We start from the raw sequence: 15,866 nt of genomic DNA, 5'->3' as shown, positions 1-15,866 counted from the left end.
ATGATAACTAATGAGTTGGACAATGGTCAAGCTATTCTAACTTCGGACTGGAAAAAAAATGCCGACTTAATCCGGAATTTATAACCTTTACACGGCACCCTACGTGACGTCACATGCACGGGATACAAAATGTCGCGCGCTATACGGACGGCTCACGCCGAAGGAGAGAGTGGGCTGAGGGAAGCCTTTCCCCTTGGATGATACATATATATATACATCAGAAGGTAGGTGAATATTCTGCTTTTTCGTCTGCAGTAAGCAAATACATTAGTTCGAAGATCAATTCAATACCGAGCATCTACCTGGTCATTGACTGACAACTCGTTTGTAGGTCTGGATCAAGCTGAGAACTCACGGTAAATTATACTACACTAAGTATAAAATCTATAGAACGCACGTTATTTAGCCTTCGCTCCATTGCAAAAAATGCACAAGTGGTGAGTTTGTGCATGTGAATCTGTATTCAGTGGTTTTTGCCCCTATTTGTGCACTAGTTAAGAAATTAAGCTAGCTTATCTTCTGTGAAAGAACCATAAGAAAATCGTTGGAAGTGGCGTGTTATATTTAATTATTTTTGAAATCCTGCCACTTTGAAATACTGCCCAACGGAAGGGCAGGTGCAAGGATCCTGGAACTGGTACATATACATGACATTAGGGGAGAAGCCAAACACGACTTACGAGAGCCAAACCACCTCACTAGCGTGGTATTTCCGTGCTCCCGGAAACGACCTCAACCTAACAACGTGTGAGTTCGAGCTATGTGGTAATCCATTGTACGAATTATTGCGCTTTAAATTCGTACAATCTCAGCCGCCAGAGCGGCACCCGCAGTGCGGCCGGTCATCGCGGTAGGAGCCCATAATGACGACGTTTGAAACCTTCGCCTCGCCCCGCTTTTTCCAGCAGCCTCCTCAGCAGCTCCCTTACTCCCGAAAGCGTCCCAGCTCAATGATAGCGCTTTGGTTCCTGGGCGACCAATTGATAATGAGCATATTTCAAAAAAGACATCAACGAGTGCTCTTTTCTTATCCGTTAACGTCACCCCTTCCTCCTTCTTGTTCCCATTGGGAGCCTCCCTTTCTGCTTTAGGACCCAATACAAAACGGTCGCGGAGCCTTGTACCGCCCTGGGCCGACTGAACTACACCGAAATTCCCTGACCGCTGATATTTTCCTTTACATCCTCCCATAAGGTACCTCCGTTTGGCATTGCGCTAGATCGGCGTTTCTCTGTTTTTTTTTATTTCCTAATAATGTAACCACATTTTACTAATCTCCACTACAGACCAGTAATGATCTCCCGTTCAGATTCCTTAGCGAGTTACCCGCCCCATGTCTTGCATGAAAAAAGGAAACGACTGTGCCTAACGGATCCTCACCTCGACGAAAAAATATATGGCTGACCTGAGTAAGCCGTCCCAGTCTTGACCACTGCTGGAAGGCTAAACGCTAGCCCTTCCGCTGAGGACAGAGTCGTGTTTAAATTTAAGTGTGCTCGCTTAACTCCAAAACGGGAACGCTGAATTCAAAACGGAAAGACATCTCCGCTGGCATTTATTATGCGCAGAAGTTTCGTCTGAAACGTGTTAAGCTTCTATTTTGCCAGAAAAATGTCGGAATTATGTTTTTGCCCACCTATGGTAGAAACAGCAGTAATTGCTGTATCTGCATGTGTATAGTACGCCACTATTATTGAAAAATATCTCTCTGAAGTTCATCCTTATGAGCCGACATTTGAGTAAAAAATATGACACTAAATACTACAATAAAAAGTAAAAAAGCCTACGGGTGTTTGACATCTATGACTTGATATTGAAAAGGAAATAGGCGGTAAGTGATTGCCGGATGAAGAAATTCTTGTACCCGTCATGGTTTCCCTTACCATGAAACATTAACAATATTCATCATTCGTTATTTCGATTGGTGTTGAGATTTCCAGGGGGCGGGGGGATTTTAATTTTGTGGTTCGCAGTCTGAATCGGGGCTTATATTAACGATGGCTTGCGCGAGTGGACTTAGGATTGGAACGCGAATGCACCTCGATTTCTACAACGATTTGCACGTAAAAAATGTAGATACCCTACTATTGACAAAAATAAATGTCTAGCAAGTTAAGCCGATATTCAAGTAGACGTCGGGGAGTGAGTGCCTTCTGAGTGCCGATTTTGTTATTTGAAGGCATGTAAGATAGTGCCTCAAAGGAAGGGCGATGACAAGGACACGCAACTCTCCAAGGTTATTCACAGCTTGTTTACAAGAGGTATTCAGGACATTGTATTGGAAAAGGTGGGTGTCATGGGTAACGAAGAATACCTCAGTAACTCAAATTTTCTGATGACGTTGCCTTGCTACGTATCTGGGGACGAATTGCAAAGCATGATTACCGCAATACACAAGCAGAGTAGAATTGTGGGCGTGAGAATTAATAAGCAGATGACTGAAGTAATGCCCAATAGCCTCAGGAGAGCACAGCGGTTTGAGATACGTGGCGAAGCAGTGGAAGTGGCAAGTAATTTTTTCTACGTAGGTCAGGTAGTTACCCCGGATCCCAAACATGAGGCAGAGATAATTAGAAGGATAAGAATGGGGCGGAGTTCGGCAGGCATTCTCAGACAATGAATGGCAGCCTACCATTGTCACTGAAGAAGAAAGTGTATGACAGCTGCATCTTACCGGTACTCACGTACGGGGCAGAAATATGGAGGCTCAATAAAATGATTCAAGTTGAATTGAGGATGACTCAGCAGGCAATGGAACGGAAGATATAGGTGTAACGTTGAGGGACGAGAAGAGAGCGGAATGGGTCAGGGAACAAACGCGTGTTAAGGATATATTAGTAGAAATTATGAAAAAGAAATGGGCGTGGGCCGGGCATGTAATGTGACGGCAAGATAACCGTTGTTCAGAAAGGGAAACAGAGTGGATCCCTAGAGAAGGCAAGTGTGGTAGGGAGCGGCAGATAGTTAGGTGGGCAGATGAAATCAAGAAGTTTGCAGGAATAAATTGGTCGCAGGTAGCACAGGACCGGGATAATTCGAAATCTTGGAGAGAGGGGTTTGCCCTGAAGTGGGCGTAGACAGGCTGATAACGATGATAACGACAGTGACGACGACGACGACGATGATGATGATGATTATGATGATGATAGTGCCAGCGCAGTGAACCTGAGGCTTGAAATATCGCACTACTGAGCGCGTTTCAGTAGCGGTAACCGTTTAAAGCGGCTTCTCCGCAAGTTAGAGATCCCTAGTGGTGTGAATAGGCTGTAGCATCCGCTCAACTCCCATACCCACTGACGCATACTGCTGTGTGCCCTATAGCCCCTCCGCAGCTTTTGTGCGTTAAACTTTGATTATGGTATTCCTCGGGGGTCCATATGCATCAACCCAATGCGGGTGCCGTTCCATGGCAAAGTTTCTTTCTCCATAGCTAAGTAAGATTCCTTAATCTCATAAAAACAGGCAGCACCAGCTTGAAAGGTTTGCTTTTTACAAAAGCCTGCCTTGTTTAACAAAATAGGCACACAATCAACCCATGGGCCTAGGAGTCAGGACCTTCCCGTGCAGCACGTTTCGCGCGGCCAAATTTCAATGCAGGGATATTCTGGCACATAAATTTTTCGCGAACGAATTGGCGCACTTAGCTTTTCGAACCTACTGGTACACGTTGATTTTCCCAAATGGTCTGCTGTGGAAAACTAATTATTGCTATGATTGAATTTTATTATTTATTAACATGCTTTAAAAGCTTAGCTTCATAATAATTTCAGCTATTTCCTTTTGTTTTATATCTCTTTCATGTGATAATCGGTTTATTATTGGAAAGGTTATTTTTAAAATTTCAGCATGTCGTTTCTGTTTTGTATAGCTTCAGCCGATATTGCTTTTCATAAAGCCAACTGTTTTCATTAATTGTCGCCAATTTTTCATCATTGAGTTAGTTTTTTGGTCGTCTGTGCTCTAGGTTTTCCTCATTTTTCGAGATGGCCAGGGTGACTAAAGCAGCTTTTGTCGCGTAGTGCGAAGTCCCAAGTCCCATTACACGAATCATGTTTTCCAATCACCACGTTGCCAGGATATTCTCGGCTACACTACAACAAATGCGTGTAAAAACCAACCAAAAGGAACTATGAAGGACAACACGAAATTTCGTTATAATGGCTACAGAGAACGTAACTTTATATATAATATATCGGGAAAACAAGACAAGTTGCATGTTAGCGTAGAGGGGATCTCAGTTTTATGTAAAGTTTTGCGCGAGTAATGGGCGCTTGGTTCCCAACTAAAAAAATACGCCTTAGTTTTTTTACAAAAAAAAAACAATTTTGGAATATTTATATACCTTGAACTTACATGTGCGTAGCAGCCTACCATTGCGCATGAAGCAATACAATTATCTGGTAAACAATTATCTGGTTTAGCTTCAGAAAAACAGTCCATAGGGGAACCCTCACTTCTTTAAAGAAGTACCGCCAGGCCTAATTTGCCGCTATACGCAATAACAAGCTATACTTCCCGTTACAAACTGCCTTTCAGTTTAGTGGGGCTGCAGAAAATGCTGGCCACTACACGAGAGGGAAACACACGTCCCCGCTCTCCAACCTGGCATCAGACTCCGGACAAAAAGTGTGCAGTAACATTTTTCTATGAATAAATCATGATGGCTTTAGCTCGACTGGAAGTTGAAATACCATACTACTCAAACCCCGGACAGCAATTGGATATCTCATCTTGCAACGACAGCCAAGCGTTCCCTTTTTCAGAGCCTGCCTTTAGACGCCACTGAAAAAGAAAACATATATACCCAGTTAAGGGGCATCCTTCTTGTCAAATGAATGAAAATACGCAGGAATAAAGAGTGAAAGCTGCTGATCATGTAACTGGGAGAGCAATAAGCTCACTGGTATTTCTGAGGATTTATTGATTTTTCATTCTTCGCTCCGTTCAGGTATGAAGCTTCACGCCACCACCAGCCGACCGATGGGGCTATTCTCCGCGGAGGCGGGTGAACAGGCGTTCTGGGTTAGATATGATGAATAACGCACGAAGGCAATATTGTCAAACTGGGAGCTTCGGAGAGTAAACACAAAATCATAGAAACATAAATTTTCTCTCGTGTTTCCAGTAACACCTTCCTTTTGTGGAAGAAGGTCTAGGGCAATATTACCCAATATGAAAACTTCGAATCCTGCCAAGCAAGTGAAAATCTCGAACACTTTTATCCTATCTCACCCGTTGTTGCTCTTTTTACTTTTTACGTATCCTTGCAGAATCAGGGACAATGAAGACACTGCTCACAGCTCTCCTGCATTCTGCCTTCTTTTTTTTCGTTTCGGCGCGGTCGTCGGCGGCTACAAGTAAGTTCTCAAATTATTTGTGATTTTTTTCAAACTCTTATGAAGGTAAAGATAGGATTTCGAATTGCCCATTTCTGCTTCCGATTTCATTTTCCCACAGCCACTAAAAAACCACTCGGTCCATGCCGAGAGATATTCGTCCCCGATGGCTTGCTGATTCGTAAGGTAAGATATCAAATCAGTTCGGTAACTTATTGTACCAAACTTAAAGTAAAAATAGACTAGATTTTAGAAAAATAACGCTTATGGTTTCTATAGCAAGGCCGTCTATAACGAGCATGGATAGGTAGCTGTCGTGCTACATATCCCCGCTTTGCTAGTCCTGAATTGGTTTTGGGGAGTTCGAAGTCTTACTTCGGAATAGAGAATTTGGTGTACCAGAGAGTTATGAAAGCGGATTTGCTTTCCATTGAAGACGATGTTTTTGCGTGCTCTCTTCATAGCTTTCTTATCATTTTGGAAATAAATAAACAAACCAAGGAAGTTCTTTATAGCACAAAAAACAAAATAATATGCCATGATGTACTGCCCTCGGCCTTTACAAGAGCAAACAAATGGAATGAAATGAAAATATCTGATAATTAGAGAACACTTATTTCTTACAAATTCTTGCCGGGGAGATATATCTCCAGCGTATCGTACCATTTTGCGTACACGGCGCACGACGAATACGCAAAACTGTTTCTGGCCTAAAAATGTGGGGTTGCTGTTCTGTCTGTAATCTTGTTATCTGGTGCTTTTACTTACAGTGTATGGGCTACTACTTCAACCTGTGCGCTGTAGGGCAGGTAAGTACCGTATCCACAAAAGCACTGCTTCATTTCGTACAAACGCACAGCTTGCACGAGAAGCTCAACGGCAACATTTTCTTTTAAGTTTGGGCAACATTGATCGAATAAAACAATATAAACTGAACAAGTAGGATTCACCAAAAACTCTGTATTGTTGTACATAATAAAACTTTGGTTGTGATAATCTGACAGCGGGTAGAAAGAAACAAATCTGGGTTGTCAAATGGAGAGCTATAACTGTTAATGGCGTCTACACCGGCAGTAAAACTTCGCAAAAGCTGCTAATTCTCCGATAACCCCTGTCCCACTCATTGTTTGATCAAAAGCTGATGTAAAACAAAACTCTGTACAACAAAATGTTAACCGTAAACCTTTTAAGTTTGCGCTTTTCAGGCAGCATAAATCCTCCAAACAAAACAAAATACTGTCCAAGGGAAATGATATAAAAGGCGAATAGTTGAAACCGGTAGTAGCAGAGGAAAGCAGTGGCGCATGAATAGCAAAAGTTCTAAAAATAGTTCAAACCCGGTCTAACAAGGTTACTGAGAGCCGCGAAATATTTGATTAAACCGAGCACTTTGTTACATATAAAAATGCCAATTTACCAGCACTTGGTTCTATAAATTCGATGTCTAGTAATTTCTGCTTCCGTGTCGCTCGGCGGCGGTTAATTTAGCCATGCGCTAAAATTCTGTCCTGAAAATAATAATACTGAAGCGGTAAGCGTTCAGAAAGCAAAACATATATTTCTTAAATAAAGCTTCTCATTTTCGGCAGCGTGTGGTTCGTTAACATTAGGGTGGACAGACTTTTCGTAACACGCACGCCTGTTCAATGCGTTATTGGTTCCTTCATGACTCCCAGAAAAGCGCCTGAGCAAGTCAGTAGCGTCCATCACCTGGCCTGGAGCGGGCAGAGCAGCTTCAGCAGTTTCTGGGTTATCCGCATCTTCTGACACATCTTGTGCGTCGGAAACTAACTAGAATTTCTTCTTCATTCAAAACCTTCGTCCCGCAAGCGTCAGCGTCTCCGTTGGTGCTCAGATAGTCGTCCAAGCTCTGATTCGACGCCAACTCGTTAAGCCGACGAAGCTGTTCTTAGAAACTGGGCGCGACCTCTCCTTCCTCGTGTGGAGGCATTGCGGAACTCCAAATGCTTCGTTAAATCGGGAATTGCGCTGAACTCTTTTCGTCAGCTTGATTTCACAGAAGCATACGGCCGTATATGCACCTGCAGGGAATTGGAATTTGTTTGTTAGATCGGAAAAATCATAAGATAAGGTTTTGCTCCAACGAGTTTTGGCTCTAATGCAGCTCCTGCGAAGCTTGTAGCAGAAATGAAACAATTATTCCTTCAGCACAAGCAAAAAATGGCTATCTCCTCTAGCTCATTTTTTCGACAACATTGATTGTAGTGGAAGCGACGTTTACTTCTGAAGAAGGGCCAATTTCACAATACTCCTTGTTCTGGTTTAATCTAATGAAGTTGGTTCTAATATTATAAATTTTCAAACAATATAGTGGCGTTGATTACATTTACACGCCTACATCAAGGACACTGTTGATATTATGCCTGATACACTCGCTTACATTGTAAATTTAATCTTTTACACGGCCGTGCTCCCGGAAGAGCTTTACAATTTAACTGAAAGTCTGCCTTCAAATAGGGTGTTAGACTTCCTTTAGTAACTGGGACCAATACTTCCGCTTTTTGTTAAACGAATAAAAACGGTAAGTGAACATCGTGTTTTAAATTACCAAAAAATGTTAACCTTCCTAATGCATTGACGATGTGTTTACCGCCCTGGTTACTCAGGAAATGTTGCCGTGGTAGCTATTAATGATTGTTTAGGGAGGAAACTGATAAAGGTAAAAGTGTAGGATTTGTCTTTTCCAACAATAACTTCAGAATAACTAATTGTACCCTCTTTTAACCACATCCTGAATTACTTGCTCTACCTAGAACAAAGCGTGATCTTATCAGGTGAAATGTCACACAAAAAATAGTAAATACAGGCTACCACAATGGCCTATTCTTGATCCTATTTTATTCACAACTTTATTAATAGTCTCCAAAACTGCAAAATTGCCTTACTGACTTCAACTTTGCTCGGACAACACAACCATTTTTAAGGCCGCAAATCTAGAGATGAAATCACAGAGTCGCTAAATAACGATATCTGGAAACTTAGCGATCGGTGCTACAGAATGAAGCCCATAATGATTCCTTCTAAAACACAATTCGTCACATGTAGTTCGTGCAAAGTTAGGCCCGGCCATCTGTTCACACCCTGTACCTCCAACCCTATATTTCCTATTGATGTGGGCTTCTCAGTGCACAGGGGAACTGCTCCCTTAAGTTTACCGTCCACATTCCTTATTTAAAAATGTTTCGGATGAGATCTTCGTTTAGGTCTTAAGACGTACGAAGCGATAGCGTTGCTTTCACACCGAGGAGGTGTTTTAAAACGACGTTGCTGTCTTTACGACCTATGCTATCCGACCCCTGAAGGTCATCGAAGGGAGAAATACTAGCAGCCAGGGTTTTTGATTCACTGAGGCCCCAGATACACAGAAGCGTTTTGCCCTTTTGTGGAATAAACTGTGACCGTGAAAGGTGACGGCTGCAGAGTGTCGTTCAGCTTTCGCGAGAAAACGACAGTGTCGCTGTTCCAAAGTGTTTATTCTGTGATGCCTCGGCCGGACCGAACGGTTTTGGTTTTTTGCTGAGAGGGGCCGTCAGTGAAAAATTTTGCTGAGGAAGAAATGGTTGTGGTTTAAAAAAAGGGAGTAAACAGATGGTTGGAAGCTCAGAAGTGGAACGTAAAGTCCATGGCCTATCACGTCCAGCAGCAGCTTCTTCCCTACCCTCCTTAATGAGCTAACGCTGGTCTCGAGGTAGCGATATGGGTTAAAGCTGCTTCCCATGCTCGGTAAAAACGGAAGATGTAATGTTTGAGTTGTCCTAACGCTGACCATACCCTTCGACATAGGTAGGTTGCCTGGAAGAGGATGAATGTTTCACAGAATTGAACACAGTTTACAGATAACGTCTGATGTTCCTACCAAAAGTTTTATCCCAGATAGATTTAAAGATATCTGCGTTGGTTGACCCTCCGCAGAGTGTGCTATTTATCGGCATTGGGACTCCCTTGTGGCAAAAAAGAAGATCGCGTCCCAAACCATAGGAGTAAGAGACGTTCTAAACGTTTTTTCCAGAGGGAAGTCCGGTTGCTGCGGGTGCAAGGAGAGCAGTATGTGAATTCGCGTGCCTCTTTGTCGGATCCCCCTTCTCTTCCAGACCTTTGGGTGCGGGCGACAGAATGACGTCCTTAACTTCCGTCATTGTGGTTCGGAGGAATTCTGCCTCCAGTCGTCAGTACTATTCGGTTCTTCCGCTAGTGGGATAGCCAAGAAATTGGCTCTAGCTTCTTTGTTCTTGTATTCAGCAGGGTCTTATAGTCTTAAAGACTGCCGGTGTAGTGAAATACCATGATTGCTGCCTCGTACATTCGCGCATTCACGAGTTGGTGTATTGTGTGTTCGCTTTCTTGACTTCGGAATTTTCCTCGAATGAACATGATTCTGCCTTACGGCATGTCCTTGTGTAAGATTTCATTCATGTTTTAGGTAGCAGAGGGTTTCATGCGAACTCGCTGGATGAGGGCATATCTATGATGGCGTGTGTTGTCGATTCTTTTGATTTGACTTGTCTGCCACAAGATGGCCCCTCGCAATATTGTTTTTCCAGCGTTCCCTCCAAGCTAAAATAATGGTTTCTCTGATCCCTTCATAAAAGTGATAAAGACCCGATTTAAGGACCTCTTTCATAATTACATCATCAATAGCCTATTTACGTCTACGGAAGTATGAAGGCTTCTCCCATTCATCTTCACCGCTCCTGTCCTACCCTGCCCGAGCCCATTCTTTGCTTCCGAATATTGCTATTTCTTCCCTGCATCGAGTAAATGACCTTCGCCTTCTTGTAGGCTCATCTCTGGCTGTCCATTATTTTACACTGGTCCTCCATGGGTTGTCAGTGTCCCGGCAAAAAATGCAAGGTTAAGGGTTGGCTTACATGGTGCGCTGATAATGGTGTTTATCTGATTTTCGTTCGTGCGCGTAAATTCGGCTATTGTAGGGTCTACGATACCTTGCTTGTGATCTTCCTTACTTTTTCTGTAATTCCTGCTCTTCTCTTCGTTAGGCGTTTTACATAGTTGGCAACCGGTTAAAGATATTGTCAATTTTGCGGGTTGAGAGATCTGCCTTGACGCTTGACTCTACAACCATGCCGAGCCTTCTTACTTCCCGGTCCACGGGTATGACATCCGTACATATTTGTAGTGCGATTTCTAACTTGAGTCGTGGCGCCATCCGCCGTTCGACAATCAGACTGTTGCGGTGGACACCAAAACCCGGAAATGTGGAAAATTACTTGAAAATTAGCGGAATTAGAAGCTATAACCGATATGGTATTCCATTTGGTTTCTACCGATAGTCTATGCCTTCTGTAATGTTAGAGAAACTGGCGTTAAGTTTTCCGCCTGATTTGACTAGGTGACCTAATGTCGGTTGCGGCCTCAGTTCTGGTGGAAAACATGCCACGGTGGCTCAGAGGGTAAGGAATTCCAAGAACGGGGGTTCGATGCTCTTTTCCTGAATCAAGCAGCAAACGAAAACGCGCGTTTGTCGAGATGTCGGCGCTGGTTAAAGGTCCCTAGGTGGCCGATATCATTTCGGAGCGCTCCAGTACGGCGCGCACCATATCCCTGGTGTGGCATCAGCACGGAAATTACTACAAATTTGTTTCCCTCATTAAACAACTTCCTCATGAAAGACACTTCAGTTTAAGGCCGTCAATTGCGTGCACGGCTAGTGACCATGACTGCCGAACATGCTATCAGACAGCACATATAACAAACGTCACAGGGAAGGTGCGGAATCTGCTGTGTATGATTGTTCTTGGTTCCACTTCACCGTAGTATTAATGTTCTCCTGGCTACACTTCAGTTAGCGCAACGCCATAATCAAGATTCAAGAAGCCCTCAAATCTGGCTGCCTTAGTCTTAGCTTTGGGTTCAAGCGATGACGTACCTACGGGGACGCGTGATGATCACGGCTGATACGTACGTTTGGCAGCCACGGAAAAATCGAACATGAGCCTAATGACGTTATCGCGCCAACAGAATACGTTTCGTGGTATAACACTATTGTATAAAAAGTGCGTCATTATTTCCGCTTGTCAACGCGCATTTCCCTTTTCTTTGCATTCATTGGCAGTCACATGAGCTATTGAATCGTGTTCTGGCCTTACTTATCGTTCGCGGCTGACTCGCCTTCACCACATAAAAACCAAGCGGTACTATAACATGCAGCCAGTGCAACGCTTATGCGCGGAAATTTTTGAAGCCTAAAAACCTTCTCAATGTTAAAAACGTGTACAATATAACCTGGGAATGCTTGCTTATCGTTTTTAAAAAAATTCCTAATACTTGTAAGTCATCAAGAGAACGCAACTAAAAAAACCTAACGGCACATAATTCTCACTTCAAGACAGCTATTCGATTCCGAGGTTTTGCAATAACTCGAAAAAAATCGGTAGAATTTCCTGCTATAAAAAAACGGTCTGCCCCTTCTCCTTAAACATGACATACATCCTTGAAATGCCATGAGGATTGCGGCAACGACAACACAAAGAGTAGACAGCAGGACGAGCGCAACTAACAACTAACTTAGTTGCGCTCGTCCTGCTGTCTCCTCTTTGTGCCGTCGTTCCGCGAAATGCTCATGGTGTTTCAAGTATCAGACCAACTAGCTCGTCAAAAAATCTTGCAGATTTACATCCACTCTTGTTTAAACACCTACTCAAGTCATTTTTATCTGGCTAATTCTTGCGCGCTATTTTTTACTCTAACCTCTAGAAAATTCATTAATATGCCAGTGTTCTTCACAATCAATCCGGAAGGCCGTTTTTCTGTTTCATTGTGCATTCTGTGTTTGACAATATTTGTGTCGAAAAACTCATACTACTCATTAAGCTTGCTGATGGCATTTTTCGCGTTAACTACAGTAAACGCATCTGCGTTGTCTCTGCCTTTTATATCAGTTTCCGCTTATTAAAAAAGGTCCAAGTACACGCCTAGTTTGGGACCTATTTCTGTACGTTGTATTGTATTGCATTAACCGGAAACCAATAAAGATAAGGCTGTATTGTTATATTCAGAAGCAGAATTGTTTCAGTCCATACAGGTACGGTCGAGCCTCGTCAATTGGAAGTCGCGTAATTGGAACCAACGGATAATTCGAACTGCTCTATTGGTCCCGGCCAAGTGACGTGTATTTGAAAGGGGGAGACCATCGCTCATGGGAACCTGAAACACGTGCCAAGAGTAATTCTAACAATATTGCTCGCCCGTACAGACCACTTTCGTGGAACTCGAAGCCGAAGACAAAAGTAATACGTTCCTAGCCTCCGCACCTAACCCAACCAGTAACCGCGTGTTTGCTCCGCGTACACTGAAACAGCTGCATAAACCACGCGGTCCTGCTTCGCGTATGGCGTATGCTCCATGGAGGAAAGAAAAGGTTAGGAGAGGCCCTGACGTCACATTTCTGAAGCCGAGTCCGCCATTACTTGAGCCCACGGAGCCCAGCACTCTATCCCATCATCCTTTGCTATCTCCGGTTTGATTTGACTAACATGGCATCACCCTGCCCTCCCGCTTCGAAGCGAAAACAGCTTCGTCGCTAATTCCTCGGTGCGATGTCATGTTCTAAGCTGTTGATTTTGCCTTCGATTTGCCATTCTAACCCTCACCCAAAGTTTCAATCGAAAAACGGCCATCGTTTTTGAGACAGAAGGACGATTTTTCAGCTCTTAAGCCTGGCAAAGTAGCGTTTCTCGTCGTCAACAGGCTCGCGGGATGGCAAACGCAGACGACGGGAGCATTGTTTGGGGTGGTACATCACTGCGGTCTTTGCGCGCTACGTCTCAGCAGCGATAAATTTCACTTCACTTCACTACGAAGAAACACACAGTGAGCAAAGAACGAACTGTGGTTCTCGCCAACGCTGAGCGAAGGGGATTTTCCCGGCAGGTCGCCGGCGGCGGCAGCGGCTCGCTCCGCCGATCTCGACGCGACGTAAGCGCCGCTGCGGCCGGGGTATGAGCTAAAGCCTCCTCCGACGGCGGAGTTTTCAAACTGGCCTAATCTAAAAACGTTTGTCGTAGCGACTGCGCTGGTTTGCAAGCGTAGCGAGGCAGCCACATACCAAGAGCCTTAAAAATTTTCCGTTCTATTCGCCCACATTTGGCCGCCGCAGTTGTAAACAAGTAAGCAACATTGTCCATGGGCTAAAAAAATCCCCCCACCTCCCCGAAGGGGATCGTGCGGAACTGCGATTGCATTGGGTGCACCGAATTCTTCTTTGCGGTATCGTTGCCGCGAGGGATTCGACTTCACCGACTTCCATCGCTATCAAGGCGCCAGTCGGCAAGCAGTCACGGAGAGAGGCGCGCACTCCCTGCATTTATATGCGCAGCGAGCGGAGAGGGGTACGCGGAGAGGAGAGAGAGACCCGCGCCAGCCCGCGCGCGAGGTCTCTCTCCGCCCCGAGCTCCGCGATGCGAGCGCCCTCACACGCCGAGCGCGCTCCTCCTCTCCCCTTGCCCTCCGCTACTGCGCACCTGCTCCGGTAGCTAGGCGCGCGCCGCAGCTGTTGCTAGGCGCGCACCACAGCTGTTGCTAGGCGCGCGCCACAGCTGTTGCTAGGTGCACGCCGCTCAACGACGCAAGACAACCCGCGGCTAAGAAAAGAAATGCATTCGCATTTAAAAAATGACGTCACTTCCTCCACACTTTTTGCAATGCATTGGGATGCTAGGGGCCTCTCCTGAGTATTCTTTCCTCCATGCGTATGCTCGCTTCGCGACCATTGCATACGCCGTACTTCAGCCGCACGTGCTTATTGAAAGTCCACTTCGAAGGACGTGCAATACCGCGTGCTTTATCGCACATGCGTTTTTAGTATTGGTAGCGTTAGCTGTACCGCCAATCAACAGGACTCCGCTAGTCCGAACGCCAGCCAATGTTAGCGAATTTTCTGTTCCCTCGTAGTTCGAATTAACGAGGTTCGACTTTATTCTGGGATAAAGGAATAAAAGAAGGTTTTAGTGTTGCATAAAAGTACGCCAACTTTATGAACATTATCTATGCACGAAGATGCGTATAGATTAACAAATAATCATTGCGTGGCACGCAAGCTTTGTGCATATATTTTATACATCATCAATGAAAATATTCAGAAATCGTAAGAACAGACGATTCTCAGTTCAACACAACTATCTGGTGCCGAGGGTGCAGTAACTATGAAAAACAATTAGTAGAAGTCGCTGCTATAGAAAACATGGGGGCCCTTATTAAACTATATCAATCTACTAATTTCCTATTTCATAATATTATAGTTTGCGAAGGTACATTACATTTTTATCCTGTACCTCGACTCACCCCATTATTCGCGAGCCCCGTTCACATAGGGGTGTGAAACGTTTCCCCTTGACTACACTGCAAGGTTACCTAGCGGACACGAAAGCTTGAGTCGTAGCGTGAGGGATATTCGATCCAAGCTAGTTTTCATTACGGCATTGTAATTATGAAGGCACGAAAAGCAAATTGTTTTCTTGTCACGGCAGAACGGGCGAGTGAACAGCAAGTGGTTTCACGTTAGCATTTCAGAAGTCAGGGTGAAAAAGCCGTCGTGCTGACGCATGACTGAAAATAATTCGGCATTAACCTTGTGAATAGAAAACAGCACAGTACTTCCTTGGCGTCGCTGTATAGGGCAGAGAAACTGTATATCAACGGAAGGCCGCAGTACGATTGAGTGAACTCTCTAACTATCAGATACTTTCTGAATCACTTAGGCATTAGCCCGGACAAACCAGTCTTTGTTTGCCTACAAAAAGTTCTCCTCAAAATAAGTGTGATCTATGAAATCCAAAACCAATTGAAATTTCAAGTGCATGGAGTTTTTTCTCCCGTGAAGGTGTCCTGGACTTTTCAGAAGCAATTTAGAAGCGCTTTTAAAATTTCGTATTGGCATTGTACTTTCTAAGCGTGTATGTTAGCGTAAAAGTGAGCTTTGTTGAGTATTGTAGCAGCGTAATAAAACTGTACGATATTTCTGCTTCCAAACCGCTGTAAAGAAGCTCTCTTTCACACATAAGTAAAGCAAAACTTATGAGAGGCGAGGTTTTTATTGACCTAGACTAAAATCATGGAGGGCTCACTTGTTACACGTGGAAGGTACCTCTCGAAAAACGTAAATATCAAGAAACTTCACTGCACTTCTAAATAAACTTTTTGATCTTACAGCACTCGCAGAAAGTCCTTGCACAGGCTGCTGAAAAATTCGGAAAGGTAAGTGTCAATGTTAGCGGATTGCCTAGTTTCGGACTATACTAGACGTGGTAACCGCAAAATGACGGTCTGTGCTATCTGCATCTGTGGGGATTGTGCTATCTGCAGTTAAGCAACACGAAGTTTTGGCAATTACCACAGACTTGCTTGAAGAATATGACGCTTGTAGGCTAGCTGGAAACGCAGTTCGAATTATCTATACAGATGTGGAAGAGACAACAATATTGAAAGAACGGTGCGACTTGAGACATAAAATGTCAATTCTTTCCGTAGTTTTGCATGACAATAACAATAGTA

At 44.1% G+C, this 15,866-nt stretch overlaps 1 protein-coding gene across 1 annotated transcript in view; it reads left to right on the top strand.

The window, feature by feature from the left end:
- Positions 1-248: 248 nt before the first annotated feature.
- Positions 249-15,866, top strand: part of LOC144137674 (uncharacterized) — a 37,030-nt gene continuing 21,412 nt past the window's right edge. The window contains exons 1-5 of the mRNA XM_077669609.1: positions 249-356; positions 5,271-5,357; positions 5,458-5,522; positions 6,107-6,145; positions 15,525-15,569. Coding sequence (XP_077525735.1) covers positions 5,282-5,357; positions 5,458-5,522; positions 6,107-6,145; positions 15,525-15,569 — 225 coding nt within the window. The 5' untranslated portion in view covers positions 249-356; positions 5,271-5,281. The remainder of the gene's footprint in view (positions 357-5,270; positions 5,358-5,457; positions 5,523-6,106; positions 6,146-15,524; positions 15,570-15,866) is intronic.

The sequence above is a fragment of the Haemaphysalis longicornis genome, unplaced genomic scaffold (genome assembly GCF_048455015.1).
Source record: "Haemaphysalis longicornis isolate Haplotype H1 unplaced genomic scaffold, Haemaphysalis longicornis Haplotype H1 scaffold_431, whole genome shotgun sequence".
Taxonomy (NCBI): domain Eukaryota; kingdom Metazoa; phylum Arthropoda; class Arachnida; order Ixodida; family Ixodidae; genus Haemaphysalis; species Haemaphysalis longicornis.
Note: the sequence above shows the minus strand (reverse complement) of the source record. Positions and strands in the feature narration are given on the sequence as shown.